Source organism: Numida meleagris, chromosome 3 (genome assembly GCF_002078875.1).
Source record: "Numida meleagris isolate 19003 breed g44 Domestic line chromosome 3, NumMel1.0, whole genome shotgun sequence".
In the NCBI taxonomy this organism is placed as follows: Eukaryota; Metazoa; Chordata; class Aves; order Galliformes; family Numididae; genus Numida; species Numida meleagris.
This window is the reverse complement of record NC_034411.1, coordinates 31,476,567-31,497,032: the sequence shown is the minus strand read 5'-3', so window position 1 is coordinate 31,497,032 and position 20,466 is coordinate 31,476,567. Positions and strand designations below refer to the sequence as shown.

Below are 20,466 nucleotides of genomic sequence, written 5' to 3'. Positions count from 1 at the left end.
TCAAAATGATTACAGCTTAACACAAGTATCTCCTCCTTAAAGGTGACCTATTTTCTCACTGTAGTCCTCAAAAAAGAAGAAAGATCCCTTCATTATCTGAAAAAAAAATAGAAAATTGAATAGAAAACAACCTTTTAAAAAGGTATGTACTTTGTGTCAGTATTGAAGAAGGTGGGGGGAAAAAAGGCAAATGCCCAATAAAGCATACATACTCTGGCATTTCTGACAAGATTTGGGATACCGTTAACTACTACTGTGTCAATTCTAAACCATAAATTCTAGATGTAACTGTAATTTTTCTCATTGTCCTCAACATCTCCCACAAGCATCCGTGTGGGAATTATCTTAATTCTCTCTTGTGTTCAGACATTAAAAATGGAGAGATACTTTTCTTGAGAGAGTTTTTGACATTGCCTTCCTTGTAGTTTAGCAGTATGCAGGTTGGTAGCCTTTGGAACTGGGAGACTTAGCAGCAGCTTCTCTTTATTGCATTTTGGTTGAACAGAATTTGGCTGGAGAACAAAATGCCACATGGTCCCTCTTTACGCTTGGCTGACAACATCCATTCCCAGCTGGGTCTTTGTATGAATGATGAATTAAACTGTTTGGGAGATATTGGCTGTACAGCATTTCTGGAAGCCAAGCTCTTCCATCGTTTTCCCTGTTATTCACAGATGAATGCAGTTGAATTTCAGCAACTGAGTCAGTCAGAGAGGGAGAAGATGTACTTTTTTTAGAGAATTCCCATGCTGCCTCCCCTCATACTGACGTAATTGTGTGCCACCTTCTACCCAGTGGGCATTCAGTTACTTGTGACTACAAGTTTGACTAGTAGTCCAGTGGCAGCAGCTGATTAAAAACTGCTTTCTTCAACAGGTCAGTGCAACAATTGAAATTTGCCATTCTTTTTCATTTCATCCTCATTCAAAGAAAAGTTTCTTCATACCTTTTAGTCTTAAGATTGGTTCACATAAATTTAAAGTAGGATAAAATACTTTGAAATCTGTTTTATAAAGTGTTAATGAAGTCTAGTTTCAATAGAAAATATATTGTCCATTGCTAATTAAATGTTTGTAAGTAATCAAAAATATTCTTAATGTGGCTCCCAAAGAATAACATTACTAAAAGAATAATGGAAAGAGCTCAGAATACTTGCTTGCAAATTTATAAATATGTTCTCTGTGATTCTAAAATTTTTGAGTGGCAAGTGTTTGTCCTCAGGAAGTTGTATCACTGAACTGAGTACTCAATTGCATGGGAAACAAGTGTTTCATTATGTAAATATAAACTGAAGTCATTTGAAACTTATTTCAATTGCCTTTAAGCTTTTAAGTGATGGAATATTGGGACTTGACCTTTTTTCACTGTCTGTTTCTGTCCTTTTGCTCTGTTCAGTTTGATATCAGATATTATCTTTCGTTACTTATTGAAATAGATACTATTATTCTTTTTGATGGTTCTTTTCTATGGACATTACAGTCAACTGTATGTGATTGGTTTAGATGACTTTCCTTGAATGCTGTTCAGCACTTAGGTCTGACCAATGATATAAACATACCTGAATAAAAAGTTCAGTAGGTGCGTTTATAGTAATCATTAGAACCTGAGTAGATCATTCATAGGTACAGATATTTACAGATTATTATCTTCATTATGAGAATAGAGTATTATCAGTTAGCTTTTCCACGTATTTCCATCTGGTGCGGAGACAAAGGGAAAAGCTGGGGAACTTGTTTTGTGTACACAGCATCCTAAAATCAGGTTATTTCCTGAGCTGTGGTCCAGATCAGAATCATGTGGAATGATTACTTAGCTTGGTGATGTATTTGCCTTTCTCAAATTCCACATACAAACATGAATAATTTCAACTGTGATTGCAGAACGTTTTCATAAGTGCAGTTCCTAGTCTCCTTTCTACCCTCAACTAATGAAATATGAGATTAGGTGGACAAGAAATGCATACAAAACCAGTGCTGGATGGCCAGAGATATTCAGTGGCTTCCACATAAAAAGTGACTAAATAGTCCAGGATTCTTCAGAGTGGAAAGAATACTGAAGAGTGAGATCATAGCTGTCTATTAAAATCATGAATCTGACATGAAAGAAGAGAAGTAGGGAACAACTTTTTATTTACTTACTGTCTTGTTCTGTTACAAGAAATAGGAGTATCAGAATAGCAAGTGGGTGGTCCAAAAAAAGCACACGCGCGTATTTATCTCCTGTTCACAGAGTTGTTTGCCAGATAGTAGTCCTGAAGATTTGCTGGATTCAAAGAACAGTTTAAGAAATTAACAGAAGCAGAGCCCATCAGATTCTGTTAGAGCACTGAAGAGCTGCTTATATAATGTTCATCTTTATGCTAGGCCTGTGCTCACTTTTTTTTGTGTGTATATATATATATGTTTAGAAATAACAATCTAGTAGAACAGTTTATATTTGAAAACCATCATTTCCTTCATTTAAAAAAAAAAAATTGTTCACTTGAAGCATCCTTATTTTCTTTCAGACCTTACCTTGGTGGACTCTAAGATGTGTGAATATTCACCAGCAGTTGTTAGAGGAGAGATCACCTGAGCTATTTACTCTTGCCCAGACCTGTATAAGACTAAGTATGTTTCTAATTACTTCGTTTGTTGACATTACAGCATTAGTTGTAAGATGTCTTGGGGGAATAGGAATTTATAAGCATAACTCTTGCAATATGAAGCTTGTGAGATGTGTGTGTAACTACAGGGAGTAGAGACAGACAAGAATTTACTTAAATTGACACATGTTTGTATGGCATGTGATGGTTTTGAGACTGTGCGATGAATATGAGATTGGAGACAAAGGTTTTCCTTCCCCATGCTAAGCACTGTTAACTCTTCACAAACTAACTTCAGGAATGAAAACTACCCAGGATGGCTTCATTTAACTGATCTTATTTGGTTTTGAAAAGTGAATGTCTTCATTCTTCTACGTTTTGAAAGGAGAGAGTGTTATTTCCTATTTACTGCGTCTCAACCTAAATTTGGAGGTTTATTACCACTCTGTGTTGAATGTAGAGAAAATAGACAAAGTCAAAACTAAATTAGCTAATAAATATTGATGTTTACAAATGCATTAAATAGAATATCAGAATGTCAAATGTAATTATATACACTTGACACTTTTTTCCTAAGGGAAACAAGCTCTTGTATAGACAGGTTAATGTAATTTGCTACAGGAAATGATAAAGCTTTTTGCTTATTTGCCCTTCAACAATTAATTTGTTAGCTGAAAATTAACTTTCTAAATCCGAAATGTCCAACCAAGAGCATTTTAAGAAATATTTTTTAGCTTTTAGAAATGAGTTGTCATATATATTTTCTTTCACCAAAGAAGTATAATTGCTGAAGTTTCAAGTCTCCCTGCTCCTACCACTCCTTAAATTGAGATTTCTTTTTTTTTTTTAAATCTGAACCATACGTAGGCTCAAGACATGCAATTGACATCGAAAAATATGAAGTGTTTTTTAGCCCTTGGAAAACTTCCAGAAAAGTAACAAAAATGTTGTTACTGCAGTAATGAAATAGAGCAGGGAGTTTTATTGGATCCTTTGTAGGAAAGAAGGGATTGACTGCATTCTATTAGTGGATGGTGAAAGCACTTGTATGGAAGGGTTTTGTTTCAGTTGATGTAAGCTGCGGGTTTTTTTTGTTCATGCTTCATTAGAGAATGCTGAACTAATGTCTAGAGTTATCTAGCACAGGTATGAGAATGAGATTAAATTCTGCTTAAATTTTTTAGTCAAACATCAGGGTTTTTATTCATAGAAGGCTGGGAGTGTTGTTGATGCATATATTAGAAAATAATCAGTAGTTGTAATTACATCATGATAGATGATTAACTGTTCGAGAGATTACGTTGATGGCTAGGAATGAGCTGGTTGAGACAAAATTGTTGCTGCTCAGTTTACATGTAGTGAGGCTTGGTATGTTCAGAATGTACATTCTAAATAGTTACATAAAATTATCTGTAAATTCTATACCATGAAGCAAGTGGTGCTGATGAGCTTCATCCAGGTAAGGAAGGTTAGGGAGATATGTTTGTAGAGACTGTATATAGTCTCATCATACTCATTTCCAGAAAAGTTTTTTTTGTTGTTCTGAATGTGTTCCATAGGTGTCCAATATCAAAGATATTTGATGCCGGGGGTTTTGCAGCTCTATTTGAGTACTGCAGCTATCGTTTGATAGAATACTTTTGTTATGTTATTGTTGCTGAAGAGTGCAGAGCACATCAAAATGTTTTCTGGTTCTGTTAAGTAGCAGATAAAATGGAATCTGTAATAGGCTAATCTGTGGTACAGTTATTTGCTTGTTACATTTCCTTCTCAGAAATACCAAAAGACTTGAAACTAAAAGAGAAGTAATCTTAAAGTTACTTTAAGTTCTTTGATTAGATGGTACTGGCTAGAGTAGAAAAATGCAGTAGTTTGTGCAGCTTTGATCTGTGTACAGAATGCTGCATATGGACACATACTGCATAAATATGAAGATGTCTGTTTCTAGTGACCTGTTTTGAGACTCCAGTCTCTGGTTTTCAGAGATGATGATGTAAAGTACACTTGGATGCGTAATAAGGTTTTCCAGGCTGGCTTTGCTGCCCATAGCCTCTAGCAGTTTATTAGCTTTCTAATTCATTAAAGCCATCTGGGGTTTCAAACAAATGCCTATATATGCCATAAAATAATTATTACGCCTTCAAAATAGCCTTTGATTATGGCTTGGGAAACTTACTTGTTGAATCAACTTGACTGGGAAACTTTTTTTGTTCTTTTTTTAAAATAGAAAAGTTCAAATTTGTGAGGGAAACCATTTAAAATATTGCTGTCAACTCTAAGTTCAGCATCATCACCTAAATGTAAGACAGCTGTGGTGATTCCCTGCTGTTCTGCAGCAGCTGTTGTGCAAAACCTGAAGGGCTTAATGCCGCTTCCCATTCATCATTGCTCCGTGCTAAAACGTGGTATGACATGGCAGAGAGATGTCTGCATTTGGAACATCAGTGCTTTTGTGCAGCTAATCTATACTAGTAATGGTGTGAAGCTTTCCACAATGCCTTTGTGGTTACCATTTTGAATACATGTTATTTAGATCAGGAGTGTAAGACCATTTATTAATACATTGCAAAATACAGTACAAAATCATAAATACTGATTAATCAAGTTGAACAATTTTTAAGTTTGTGGATTTGCTGCTGCCAGAAATCACAGGTCTTACTTGTCATAGTAACCATACTGAATGTTTCAAATATTTAAAAAGAAAAGATCAGTGCACTTCTTTAGTTCATTGTAGCATATATATGGTTGTAGTGCAAATAATTTTATATTCAAATTGTTAAAATTTGTTAGCTACTGAAAAATGAAGAAGTAATGCCAGATTGTAGGCCATAACCTGGTTTTTTTTTCTTGGAAATTTAATCAAAATCATTCAAACTTGCATTCTTGTGATATTTCCATATGTGTATATGCACATTCATCATCTTGTAAGCTCTTTTGCACTGACAGTAGACCTTCAGGATTTAGTAGCTCGAAGTCTTAAAAAAATCAGTGCAAATCAGTGCTTACATTTGAATAAAAAGCCCTCGTTGAATTTTTGTTTTCTTTTTTTATTAAACCTCATGGAAAACTTATTTTTTCCTTCAGAACCATCAGACTGGTATTGTGCCTTTAAAGTGCATAGAAAGCAGGTAAAGATGGCAGATGACTAAATGATTTACTGAAATACATATTTTTTTCACTCTTTTTATTAAAAAAAATAAGCTTTTCCTGGAAAGACATTATGGTCCTTTCACTATTATCTCTTTAAAGAAAAAAAAAATGTTTAATCATGTGGACAAAAACAATAAGACTCAGATGATGTCTTAATGAAGAGTATACATTACTTAGATGTGTTGTTTATAATCAGTTAACTTTCTCAGTATTGAAGTGATTTGTTTAAAATGGTGACTAAATTGCACATACTTTGTGTTTAAATAGTTGTAAGCCTGCTGTGTTCTCTGTCCTATTTCAGTTGAAAACCATTGCAGTAACATTTATAAACTAGCCATTTGCTTTCACTAAGCAAAATCTTTCAATTTGTCAATTTGACTTTGAATGAAGTTGTTACCATGCAGAATTTGTCCATGCAAGTTCTTATAAAATTAAAAAAGAATACCATAATTCTTCTTTCTTTTCTAAATGTAGGGGGAATTAAAAATACTCAAGCTTACTAACTTTCTGTACTAATTGAAAGATTTTGAGGATTATTGAATATTCTGGGGTGGGATGGGGGAGGAGGAGGAAAAGCATATGAGCTAGAATCTGTTCAGCCATAGGAGAAATAAAATACACCACAAAATGACTAATATTAATTGTATTATTTTTCATCTAGCTAGACTTCTTACTAATCTGTATAAAGATTGTTTGAATATCTAAGTATCCATTAAGTAAAACAGTGTGTACATCAGTACTAGGTATGAGTCCTTTTAGATAAATGTTTGGAACTGAATTCTATTATGTAAATATTTTCTTCCATTTAAATACAAATCACATGAATGGTTTTCAACTTAATGGCCTGTATTTTACCATGCAAGAATATAATTTCTCACTGTATTTCAATAGATACAATGTAAATATATAGAAATATTAATGCTTCTGTGAGGGATGAAAAAATATGAAGTTATCATTCCTGAAGTTTTCAGATTTATTTCCCGAGATATTTTCTGCTTTTCAGGTGGAAAATGTGGTCGTTATCACTCAGTAAATCAGTCATTGCAAAAAATAAATAAAACCAGTGTGTTTGAAGTCCCAGTTCAGTCCTCAATCTACTGGCCAAACTTCAAATTTCTCATTTAAAGTGTACTAATTAAGGGCGGTATTTGTTTACTTCAACATGCTGTATTCTGAGTTCCTATATTCTTTAGCATGTCCTTGAAGATTAGAGTTATATATTTTCTGCAAAACCAACATCTCAGCTCAGCCTTACTGTAAAATACAAGAGAATATTGAACTTTTGTTCTTATTCTAGTTGTAGCCCTGAGATACAAGACTTAAAAAATGATTTAAATAGGTACGTCTATTATACACTGTGTGTTTTTAAACGTATGGAGGTTAACTTTAATCGTGACGGACTTCCTTTCTTATGATTTTAAATGTAATTTTAAAATATCATTCACTGGGATTGTGTCCTGATGGCTTTTTTTTTCTTCTTGATTTGTAGTGACAGAAGCAGAAGCTTTGTTTGCAGGCGATGAAGACTGGCACTTAGCAGTTCAGTTCAATCTTGAGTGCGCCTATACATTTTTGTATTACTATGAGTACAAAAAAGCTAAACAGTGTTTCAATACAGCTAAAGACATAGCAAAACTGCAGGTTACTCTAACGGGTAAGTTTGCTTGCACAGTCTGTCAAAGTGGTTGGATCAATGTAACTTACAGTTGGTTTTTTTTAATATGTCTGAATAAAAGAAAGAATTGTTGAATTCTAAGCAGGTAGGACTTGATTGTTTTCTGAGAATTAGCATTGCTTGGAAGGAGGAGGAAAAATATGCTATCTAGTTACAGTGTCATCCTTAACATGAGTATCTGACCAGCTGTAGTATTATGATCCATCCTTGTTGTACTTAAATTCTAGACCTAGTTGTCTCTGTTAGGGGACTCCTAAATCTGGTTGGTGTGATGATGTATACATCTTTGTGTTAGGTAGGGGTGGGTTGCTATATACTTTTAAAGACATCTGAATGATGACATGATGCAGTCTTTCACCTTTCATGCCACTAGTCTAGACCTCCATGTAAGTAACATTTAAAAGTTTCAATCAAGACTGTTGTTGTTGCAGGAAATAAGTAGGAAAAACTCAAATTGCTCACAAACAGAAATACCAAAATATCACTATAGAGACCATGTAATCATCCTTTCAGAACTGCTTCTTTGGAGTCAGGAAGATCAGACTGCTGCACTTGTAACTTTATTTAAAATTACGTATATAGGTAAGAGATTATTTGTTCTACCTGGTTCTGTGACGTAAACAAAATGTCACAAAGCACACCATTTTTTGGTGTGAGGGCTTTTGAGTGTTCATAGGAAGAAATGGAAAAACCTTTGTACCCATTTTTTTTTCTACAGACTTGTTAATTGTAGGAACTGAAACTTGCAGCCTCTGAACCTGTTACACCGCAAAGTTAACTGTTCCTTTATACTTAGTGCGGAGCTGTTCCTACCCCATGTAGATCTTTTGTTAATTGAATACTTTAATTAAAAATAAATATAATTGTTGTAGAACTCCATGCTCATTTATTCTAAGGTTTTAAAGGTTAACTTTGAAAAATCTGTAATGAAAATCTCATGGCATTATGTTTTTGGGTAACTGTAATTGAATTGATTATATTCAGTGATATCTGTCCAAAGCATAGGAGTAATTTTCATATCCTTGTTTAAATGAATTCCATTTCAGTTGATCGTATTCTTTCCAGTGTGCAACATGTACTGCACATGTGACAAGTACTACAAGCTTGATATTGTTAAGCATTTCTTGAAAAAGAAAAAAAAAACCACCATTTTCCTTGATTTTTATTAAAAACATCAGTGCCTTTGATGTTCAGAACAGGTAAAATCAATGTGCCAGGTGGCTATTCACTGATATTCTTCAACTTGCAGTTAAATATTCTTTAAATGAGATAATTAGCTTTTTGATGAGTAATCTCCCTAAATCTAACCTAGGAAAAAAAGCTGTTGTTTGGAGAGTGGGGGGGAAAAACAAGTCTGGATGCTGTGGAATTGTTTTTATTTTTGATGACTGTACCAAGAATTTATGCTAGTCCCAGAGAGAGATTGCAGTGATACAGTCTCTTGGAAAAATGTTGTTGTGAAACTCCTAAAAGTTCTATGGTTTATCTCCATAAATCTATTAGCATTATTATGAAGGATGTCTAACCTGAAGGCAAATGAAATGAACTGAACATGTGGGAATTGCTGGCATTCTAGAGAAATTAATTTGACATGCATGTTTTGGCTAAGTGCATGGAATATGACATCATCAAAAAAGACTTTGCTTTAATGTAAGAATTCAACCAATAGTAAAGATATTTTTAAGAGTTTTGGGAATTTCCTTTTTAGGAAAAGATTATGAGTATTTTATTCTTTAATGGCTGTAATCCTTACTGGCTGAGTATTTTATTACGACACAGAAACTTATACTGTTCTTAAAAAATTTAGAATTGCTATTTTTCCAATGTTATTTTAAAAATGCGTGAATTATACTTGTTTTGGCTTGTGCATTTTTTTAGTACCATTAATCCAGGTCTGTCCTAAATTCATAATTTATTAAAAAAACATCGTTCTGTCCCTCATAATGAGTCGTTATCATCAATAACTTCATGAAATAGTTTCTAGTAAGAGAAGGCTATGGTCCTTCTCACATATAATCTTACCAAAATGAAGGCTGGTAATCCAAAATAAATTGAAGATCATCCAGTATGAAAAATAGATGGTGCTAGAGCCTGAAATCCACATGCTATTTTCATGCCCTGTAATGCATCTGTGGATATTTCTAATATGGGACAGTAAGTAAAATCTCTGTTATGTAGATTCCCTCTCTTTTGTGATTCTTTCTGGCAGTATAAAGCAAGCAAACTTTTTCCTCAACATAAATGCACGTGATATTTATTTTAATCTGGAAAATAGAGATGTGTTTTCCCTGTAATAATAAAGAATTAATAAAGAATTAAAAAAAAAAAGGCATGGAAGGGTAACTGTCTCAAAAGCATAAAGAAATCACAATTTCTGGGTGGTGGTAAGCAAGTTGAACAGTAACATGGCTAGCTTTGTGAGTGTTTTATTTAGTGGCTTAAACAGTAAGGCATGACAGGAAGTGAATTACAGTGTAATGGCTTACAAGCATTATTAAAATTGTGAATTGAATACTACTGTGTAAAAAATAATATGAACTGCTGGCTAGTCTCTCTCTTTCCATCCGGTTTCCCCACAGTGTGATTAGAAGGTGATATTTTTAGGACCTTTTTCATTTCTTCAAAAACTTTTGACACAGAGCTTTCCCATTAAAAGGAGTGTTTGTCAGAAAAGGAGTAATCTGTTTAATTACCGATTTCCCTAATGACCTCAAGGAAGAAAAAGGGATGACTGCTATTACAGTGTTTGTGCCAGATGATTCTCACAGATGATGGCCTCTTTCCCTGGCCTTTATCCGCTAAGCAGATGAACAGTCAATTATCTTTACGTCAAAGTTTTAATATTCTGCAAATTTTCAAAACTATAATGAAACTTAAAACTTGAGTTTGATGTCATTCGGCTCTGTAAAAAGAACAGTGGGACGGTGTTCAGTTCTCCTTTTGTTATGTTTCACATTACCTGAGTAGTGTATCATAGTCAATAAGCAAAACTGCAATTTTTGTAGGTTTTAGCTCTGTGTAGGATTTTGTTATTTTAAGTTCTGAAGTTCTCTGATTGCAGCTTGGAAACCAGTTTCTAATGGAAGAGCAGCTCTGTTTTTTCTTTCAACTTGGTATAAATGTCAGTTGTCATCCTAAAAGCTACTAAAAGTTGTCTGAGCGTCTAATGAAGAACTGAAGAAACAATCAACATTGAGATGATTTTCACATAGCACATTTGAAATATTTAAAATGATGACCTGTAGCTGTAAAACATAATTTTGAAAATGTTGTGTGAACTACATTCGTATCACTGAATGATATGTGAACTACAATAGCATCAAGCTAAGGTATTTTCCTAAGAAAAAAATTGTGAGCTATCATAGAACAGCCAGAATTGGAAGGGACCACAGTGATCATCAAGTTCAGCTCCTGGCTTCACATAGGACCATCTAAAAACTCAAACCCAGTGTCTAAGAATGTTGTCCCGATGCTTCTTGAACTCCAGCAGTTTGGCACCATGACCACTGCTGTGGGCAGCCTGTTCCAGGGCCCAACCACCCTCTGGTGAAGAACCTTTTCCTAACACCCAACATGACCTTCCTGTGATGCAGCTCTGTGCTGTTCCCTGAGGTCCTGTCACTTTCACCAGAGCAGAGATCAGTGCCTGCCCCTTTGCTACCCTTGTGCAGAAGCTGTAAACCACCATGGGGCCTTTCTTCTGTCTCATCTTTTCTAGGATGATTAAGCCAAGTGACTTTGGGCACTCTTCATGTGTTGGTTATTGCCTGGCCCTTCAATTTGTTAAGATCTCTGCAAGGCCTCTCTACCCTTGAGGGAGTCAACAGCTCTTCAGAAATCATTGTCATCTGCAAACATTCTCAGTATGCCTTCAAGTCTTTACCCATTTCATTTATGAAAATGTTAAAGAGAACTGGCTCTGTTCTAGAGCCCAGTGGAACCCCGCTAGTGACTGACCACCAGCCTGATGTAACTCTGTTTATTAGAACCCTTTGAGCCTGATCTGTCAGCCAACTGCTCACCCACTGCATTGTGGGTGTTTTTGCCTAGCTGTATACTGGATGTTTAATCCAGAAGGATATTATGTGGAACAATACTGAAAGCTTTGCTGAAATCCAGAAAGATTACATAAAGTTGATCAACTAGGTGTCAACCTTGTCACAAAAGGAGTGTAAGTTTGTTAAGCAGAACTTTCCCCTTGTGAACTCGTGTTGGCTGTTACTAATGACTGCATTGTCTTTCAAGGGTTTTTCAGTAACTCCCAGAATAGTTTTATCCTTAAATTTGCCAGGCTCGATTTAGTGTAATAAAATGTAGATGAAAAGGATGGAAAAGAGCATGGAAAAGATGCAAAACTGAAGAAAAAAATTAGAATTTGATTCCTTCCTTGTTTTTCTTCTATACCTCATGTTTGGTTCAAGCATCTATGTGTTGTCCTTAAATGTTGACATAGACCTAGAAACAAAATTAATGGGCTTTGGAAAATACAGTTTGTGATCATTTTTTCTGAAGGTTCTACAAATCAGCAGAAGCTGTCAGATATCGTTAAACTGTTTCCATTTGAAGATGTTGTCCTTTTATAGGATGTTACAACATTTTTATTTTCCTGAATGTTTCTATGTTGTCAGCAATGTTTATCAGGCAAATTGAACAATTCTTTGCAGTGTATTGCTAGTATTTTAGAGTAGGGAACAGATCAAATTTGGTGACTGGATTTTCAAGAGTTAATGTGGTGAGTTGTGGAGAATTTACCTAAAACTGGATTTACAAGATGTATCTAGATGTATTAATATATTTGTAATGTGTATTTCTTTATATGTTGTGGCTAGTAGTGAGAACATGTAATCTATTGCAAACAAATCATGCAGAGTTAAAACACTGATAAATATAACAGATACACAATATGTTTCCTTTTTTGGGGATACAATGGGATTACTGTGTTTTGTTTTGTTTTTTTTTTAGTGGTTGCTAGTGTAAACCTGTATTAATTTTCTGTAGGTGCTTTGGGAAAGAGAACACAATTTCAGGAAAAATACATAGCACAGCTTATACTGGATGTCCAAAGATCAGGGGAAATTATCCCTCCTCATAGTGAACTAACACCATCACCTACTCCTCTAGAAAACTTAACTGTGGTATGTATTTGAGAGGAATTGTTTTTCTTATTTCTTAAAACGCGTTCAGAATTTTTAACTTACTTTAATGAAAATGTTTTTAAGCTTTTCTTGGATGTTTACAAGAGGAAAGTGTATGGTGCCTAGAAAAAACATACGATTTCTGAAGTTTTTTGGAAAAGATAGAGAGTGTCTATATTCTTCAACCTTCAGATTTTTATAAAAAGGTTATGCTATGTCAGATGTCCATGAATCTTAAGCAGAAGAATTTAACAGTGTCTTTATTTCTAAATTGAAAACGTGAAGTTCAAAATAAAGATAGGCTAAATAAGCATGTCTTCTCTTTCTGAAAAGTAGAAATGTGTCACTAAACATTCCTTGAGTGGTTTTGGCTGCAGGAAGGGAGTTGAGTTTTGTGCAAATCTGAGAAACTATCAAGAAATTTTATCTTAAGGTACTTAAGCTGCCTATTAAGAAGTTAGACTTTCCATTCCCACAGTTTACTTTTTAAAAATTGTCAAAGCCCTTTATTTGTGTATTTACATTGTATGTTAGAAATCCTACAAAATAGTATTAATAGAACCATGCGTTGCTTTGAAGAAAACCTAAGGTATTTCAAGTTCGCGCATTTCATTCATGTCATGTGTAAGTGTCCTGTCAGAGGTATGAGACCAGGCTTGACTCTCCAGTTTATATGTGCCTTGTATTAGTGATTTATGATTTTGTTTTTCCATTTTCTACCATGTATTTGCTGATAACTCAGTATCAAAATATGACTTCATATAATTTGTCAGTAATTTATAACAGTGAGCCCTAGTCTTTCTTTTGTCTGGTCGCAAATTAGTTGGCTCTGGATGTACCTCGAAGTCCTTCTAGGCAAAATTGGAGTTAATGCTATTTTCTATTTGTAAAAAGCTACTGACAACAGCATTGCTTCTCTAAGTTTATCCTAGCTATTCAGTGTACGTTGTAGACTTTTAGAAGAAAGTTTATGGAAGATATATAGAATGCTGAAAAATTATTAAATAGGAAGTTTCTTTCCCTTTTCACTAATCTTATTTTACATGCAGTGTTTGCAGATAAAGTAAAATACTGCATTTTTCTAGAAAGTAGGAATTGGCCTGGATTAGCAGAGAATTTCCTGATAGAATTGTCTCTGCCAGTTTGTATACGGGCCAAGCTACTTGCCTCTGGTGCTGAGCAGCTGTAATATCTCAGATTGCACTAGAGGGAAAACTGTTGTGTTGCAGAATAAATACTTCAGGTGATAAATTCCAAGTTTGGCTCACAGATCAGTTTTCTTTGGATTACATGATCTGAAAGTGCACGATCAGTTAGACTGACAGTGTGTTTGTGGAAGGAAAACCTCAGGCTTGAGGTATCGCATTCGGACTCTTGATATGAGAGATTTATTTATTTAGAAGTACTAATTTACAAAAAACATTTGCTCAGTTTTACACTACTCAGATCTCTTGTTATGTTTTTGGGATAAGATTTTGTTTTTTTCTTTAAATCTAGGAGTAGAAGTCATGCTGTTAATACAGGGTAGAATTTAAAAGTTATGTAGACCAGAAGCTGGAAATTTTTAACTAATTGCCTTATAAATTGTAATTTCTGGTACATCTGTTGAAGTAATATTATTATACTAGTATAGTGTTCAGTTCTAAAATCATTTGCCTCTGGAAGTGGTAGATCTGACTGTGTAGCATCGGTAAGGATTAAGGGAAGTAGACGACAGAGTTGTTAAATATATCTTCTGAATGGGAATCTCTTATTTCCTCTTAAAAATAAAACAGTGACTTTCTGCGCATTCTCTGTCAAACCATGATTTAGTTGCATTTATATAGTGATAAAAATACTGGTGATGAATGCAAATAATCCACTTCAAAGCCTTCCTGTTCACTTTCAAATCTTCTATGGACCCACATTTTGACCTCACTGCTGAAAGGCAGAGGATATGAAGGTGCTAGTTCAGTGAGTTGTTGTTTGTTTGTTTTGTTTTGTCTGTGTTTCTTGAATTTTGAATACTCTTTTAAAAACACAAAGAAAGCAGAAACTGTTTTCTGTGTTAAGAATTCTGTTTTACTGGCAGTAGGCATGCTTTACTTGGTTACAGTTTGCTAAGACTTAAAAATAAATCCGTACACTCCCAGAGTATGGTCTGTGGATGCTAGCCTGAAAACCTGTGTGTTAGGAAACTCTTTAATGTCACAGATAAAACAAAACAGGTTGTGTATAGTAGAGAAGGAGATTATAAACAATAGTGTGTGCAACAATTTGAAAAGCGAATTTTCCTTTATCCGTTATTTAAGAATATTCAGGTAACATTAAAGTGTCCCTGAATGCCGTAACTCACTGGCATTTTGCATAACAACCAACATACTTGTAGCAAAAATGGTTTGAGTTATGCTTTCTTCCATTGTCTCGGTCAGAGGGATAATCATGATAGGATAGGATTCAAGATGAGTACAAATTGCCTTCCATTTAAGTCATTTTTCTGATGTTTATGTTAGCCTTTTCAAAAAAATCTTTTTTCACATTTTAAAGGCATAAATTTATTTGAAACTATTTTTATTATATTTCACAACTTGTTTTAGTTTAAAATGTATTTTTCTCCTCCAACAGAACTGTGATTTAAATGATGATACACTGCTTAATGAGATAAAATTAGCAGATGCTGATCAATACCGGGTACCTGATCTGTGTGCAGAAGAGCTTGCAGTAATCCTTGGAATTTGGTAAGTTAATTCTTTGATTACATTTTAAAAATAAATAAATACACCTCCCAGCCTTCCTTCACATGAATCTTTGTGGTAAGGAAATAATGAAGTGGGAAGCTGATGGGATTTTTTTGCTTTCTTTGTATAGTGTGACCAAAAAGCTTAAAAAATGAAAAATAAAAACACATTTTCAGCTTCTTTAGAGTAAATGTTAATGTCCAGAACAGATTTTCAGCAGTATTTCATTAATGACTATATCATTGTATTATCCTGGAAAAAAATCTTTTCCTTTGTGCCTGAGTTTAATCATCTTTCAAATGTCAGTGACAATTAGTTACTATATTGTGATGACATTTGTTAAATTTCGGAAATATTTCTCAGAGTCTGTAATGCTTATCTTGCTGTGAAAATCATCTATATATTTCAAGAAAATCTCTGCCCCTCTTTTCAGTGCAGTAGGAGTACACGTACAGATTCAGACTGTCCACTGCTAGTTACAAGCTATAATACAAAGTTCTTCTGGTTTTGCTCATGCATTTTCTTTTCCTGACTTAAAGGAGTTCTGCGTTGAGTGGGTTTTAGAAGTGGCACAGAAGAGTAATAGCAACTTGAGATTTGAAAATAAGAAGCTAGCTGTCAATGAATACCCTAGTTTTCTTATAGATAAACAAGTGTCTACTAAGTAGAATAATGTTTTTATCATACTTCTTTCTGTGTGATTGTTTCAGAAGTATTTGTGTGGCAAACTAAAAACAGTCACTTTGTTACAGTATTCATCATTCTTACCTCTAAAAGCAAATTTCCAAACTGTAACTTGCAAATCAAAAGAATCTGCAGTACTGCTGAAATACCTTGTCAAGCCAAAAGAAAGCTGGGAGTAGAATAGTAAAAGAATTCAAGCTCCTAGGTCTCAGACAGACCTGTTTTCTTTGTGCATATGGATGTTTTAAGATACATGTTTGTTATAGGGTGACAGCAATAACAGGCCAGCCAAAGGGCAGTGAGAGAATTCAGTGGCTTAAGCTAGCAATCCAGAAATTGATGATTGTTCCTTTGTAGTTTGTGGCTTGTTGCTTGTTCTTTAGCTCAAGTTACAATCTTGATGCTTTCCCACCCACCCCAACTTTCCCCACTCACTTGTCAGTGTTTCCAGCTATTTCTTCTCTTCTTGTTGCATAAAGTGCAGTGAAAATTATTAGTGGAGAGAAAGTTGTATTCTCTTTTTATGCCCATTTCTCAGATTGCAGCTTTATGAAGGCCTAGACGTTTGCTTGGCTAGGTTCAAGTGAAGCATGAAGCTCTGCATCTCTGGTTTCAGCTATGTCCTTTAACTATTCAGCCCACTCACTGCAGTGAAAAAAAATCATGAGTAGAGTATGTACTGTGACTTTGTATTTTCTTTATTTCCATTTTCTTTATTTCCAGAGATTTAAGCTTTCTTTCTCTTCAAGGTCACATCTAAATCCAATTTGGAGACAAAAGTAGGGAAGAGTGGCATGATGAATATCTCCGTTATGAGAAGCATTTTCATGTGCAATTCATTTTCTAACACACTATTGTCTTATATTCAGACTGTAGTATCTCACCTTCCCAATTTTATCCATTATACTGCTATTGTAGATCTGACTAATCGGATTAAATAATTGGTTGTAAGTTTCAAACTACTGGCAATCTAGCTTTTACTGATTTGCTGAGCAAATACTTTTCCTGCTGTGGAGTAGAACTTACTCTAAGGTTCTTCTTTATCTGCCTAAAGAATGTCATAAATGCTTAAAGCATAGCTACATTTCTACTCTATAAACAGATTCAGATGTAAAATACAGCTTTAGATTTGATTTGGTATGGAAAATCATTAGAACAATTTTATTTTTCTTCTTTATCTTTCAAGGTTGCATTATTATACTTGTGTGTCTTAAAGCATTGAACATGGATGTGGCAGAAATGGAAATTAAAACCATTTTATAATGGCTTTGAGATGGACATCTTCCATCTATATGCTTCAAAGAACTGCGACAAAAATCTGTGCTAGAATAAGGAAACCTTTCTGTCTGAATCAGTATATTTTTAGGATATACAAAAATTCTGCATTATTTTTCTGTTTCCATGAGAAAGAAAATCTCAAGGAAAGAAGTGATACATGACAGATGGATTTCCTAGTAGTGTTGTCTAACGCTTTCAAAAAATAAAAATAAAGAATTGATAGCACAACTATCTTATGTGGGAAGAAGAGGAAAGCTTCATTAATGTAGCAGCTAATATACAAGGAAGGGACAAGGCACAGCCAAATCTTTGCTTGCGATTCTAAGCCCTTACTCATCACTATCGTACCAAAAGCGTAGTTGGTATTTCCTTGTGGCTGCAAACATGCAGCTTGTACCAGATGTTGTGAAACATTCCTGTAAGGTGTTTGAAGAGGGTGTGGAATGTCTGGCGTGGGAGGTCTTTAAGAAAGAGACAATGGACAAACATTTATCTGAAGGTAACTTAGAGGATCTCTTAAAGCTTACTTTCAGTGTATAAATTGCCTTTCAACTACTCCACTAATGTTATTCCTTACAAATGTGTAGGAAAGTTGTGGTTGTCTTTCTCAAAAAATTCTCATCAGTAATGCCCATTCTCTCTTGCTCATTATTCCACACAGTGTGCTTTATTATGTGCTTGTGTTGTTATAGTACTATTTGGTTGATTGATCAGAGGTTTATTGTTGTCGCTTAGAAGAAGAAAAGGAATTCTAATGAAATGATCAACTCTAAAGAACTGCAGTTAGATAATTTGAGCTTGAGCAGCTCATTCTTTTGGCTCATGTTGGAGTGAATAATTATCAGCTCTAAACCTGGCATCCTTCTAGATTCTCTATTTTAGTTTATATAACGCTTTTAAATGTTAGTATTTTAATCAACAAAATGAGAGAGCAGCTCTCATAAGCCACTTAGATTCTGTGATAGCTCATTTAAAAAGTAATTTCAAAAATGGAGCACACGTTTCAGTTTACTTTGGGATTTTGTGTTGTCTCCACTTTTAAATTTAGGGGAAGTTCGGTAAGAAAATATGAAGAAGAGAACTATTGAATGATAGATTTACTAAGTTGCAAAGGACGAAGGTAAGAAGGATCTTGTCTCCTAACAGAAGTAGGAAATTGAATCTCCAAAGTGGGTCTAATCATGCTACTGCAGTCTCTCAGCATACCTGTATTTGGCTGAAATCCTATGAATAAATGCCATTTACTTAGTCAGAATGAAATTTATTTCAATCGTATCGCTTAATTTCCTGAACGTTTCATCTACACTCATTCCTAGGTTGCGCTAGTTGGATGTATATTAGTGGTACCTAAAGAATGGCTGTTTCAGAAATGCTGAAGCAGCACTCTCATGAGAACTTTGTTTTTTCCTTAGTCCTCCATTTAATGGAGGTGGAACGTGCAAGAGATCCATGCCATCAGGAAGTAGTTTTGGCTCTCTGCTACACATATGATTAGTTTGTTCTTCTGGGCATGTGAAGGTAAAGACATGAGTGCTTGAATGATGTCGGTTGTTTTCCTATCATGAGTGCTTCACTTTGTTCTCTTAAAATTACTTCTTACATTTTCTTTAGAGGAAGAAATGAAACACATTGGGCAGTCTAGTCTTCTTTTCTCACTGTGTGTATAGCCTTCCTAAATATTCTCAAGTATAAAGACTGGGCAAACTCATTAGCCAGCAATGGTAATTATCTCTAAAGAATTAGCTGTATAGCAAGAATAAAGTTAGATTGCAGCAAAGTCTTCTCTACAAAGTAAGTATGTAAAGAAGGGAGAATAATTTCTGTGATGCATCATCACAGTTAATATACTACATTTGTACTTTTTACTTAAACTTTACAGCAGGCTTCAGGTCATAAGGAATAGCATCCTCATTTTAAGCGTGTGTACGTAGCCGTTATATAGGTTTGGTGAATATGCATACTCTGTTGTATGATTTAGGTTATGTTTTCACTTTATATCTTTTATTTTCACAAGGAACTTGAATTGTAACCTTGTTGCTTCTCTTTCTGCTGCTTCCAGGTGTCTGGTAGTATATTTGTAGATATTGATGGGCTGTTGTCTAAGGAGACAGTACACCCACATAAAGCTGGAAACCTAATTTCTTTATTATCTATACAATATTGTCCAACTGTGGAAAAAATAATTCCAGTTCTCTTCTCTGTATTCTTCTGGGTTTCCCCTGGGTGTACAAGAAGTTAGTAGTAACATCAGTTAGTTGAGAGGTGTGCTCCTGTGGTTATGTTCCTTGAGTGACTAGAAACAGAGTGTATGTTTGAGACTACCCTTCATCACTCTTTGAGCATTAGTGTGTTTTTGCTTTGTAGAATGTGTATTCAGTTAGTCATGGAATTTTAACTGAAAACAGACCTCTGTAAAAACAGGGAATGAATTTAAAACTGTAAATGTGAATGTAGTAAGTCATTTCAGGTTAGTATGGCCTGGAGAAGGTACCGTTAAGTATCTTTGTCCTGTGAAATGATTCTTCTTTTCTGTGACTGCTCTGAAGTCTTGGTCACGTTCTGCGTGTGTACACTACTGTAGCAGAAATGCTAAGTCATGGCTTGAACCAGTGATTGAGCACCTGGTGGGAAGGCAGAGCCAACCCAGGGGAGCTCAGGTGCATGCAATGTACCTGAATGACCAGAAGGGCTGGAACCAGGAGCCACCCCTTCCCAGACCTCATTTAATTACTGGCAGCGGAGTCAAGGGTATCTTGCTGGAGATCTCTGCCTACCTGAGGCCTTACAAAGGGAAGAAGCTGCTTACTCTTTGTTCTGTGTCCATGGCTGCTGTATTTGGGCTTATCCTCACTTGCTGCAGCCTAGGACTTTGCCACCCCGCTATTATTGCTGTGCTTTCCATCGCATTGTAATATTGTAACTGCATGCTGCCACTTGTATTTGTAATGCTTTTCCAGAGCATATTTTAGATTTCTGCAAGTTTGAGAGATGTATTCTACCTGGTTGTGTGCTAAAGAATAAATCAGCATTATTTTTTATTATTTTTCTTCACAGCATAGACTTCCAAAAGAACAATCCGATACACAAATTAACCGAAGAGGAACTTTTGGCTTTTACTTCAGTAAGTAACTTCTCTGAAGTTTTTTACTAAACGTGTTTTCACTTATGTACTAAGTTATGTACCAAGCAGTAATTTGGCTATCACGTTAATCATGGAACTGTGAAGCAAATTTCTTTTAGTAT

The 20,466-nt window shown here is 34.9% G+C and overlaps 1 protein-coding gene across 2 annotated transcripts in view; it reads left to right on the top strand.

The window, feature by feature from the left end:
- Positions 1-20,466, top strand: part of TTC27 (tetratricopeptide repeat domain 27) — a 107,145-nt gene that overhangs the window by 12,603 nt on the left and 74,076 nt on the right. For both annotated transcript variants that reach the window (XM_021392469.1, XM_021392470.1), the window contains 5 exons: positions 2,507-2,609; positions 7,224-7,388; positions 12,408-12,544; positions 15,149-15,261; positions 20,278-20,344. In XM_021392469.1, the coding sequence (XP_021248144.1) occupies positions 2,507-2,609; positions 7,224-7,388; positions 12,408-12,544; positions 15,149-15,261; positions 20,278-20,344 (585 nt within the window). The remainder of the gene's footprint in view (positions 1-2,506; positions 2,610-7,223; positions 7,389-12,407; positions 12,545-15,148; positions 15,262-20,277; positions 20,345-20,466) is intronic.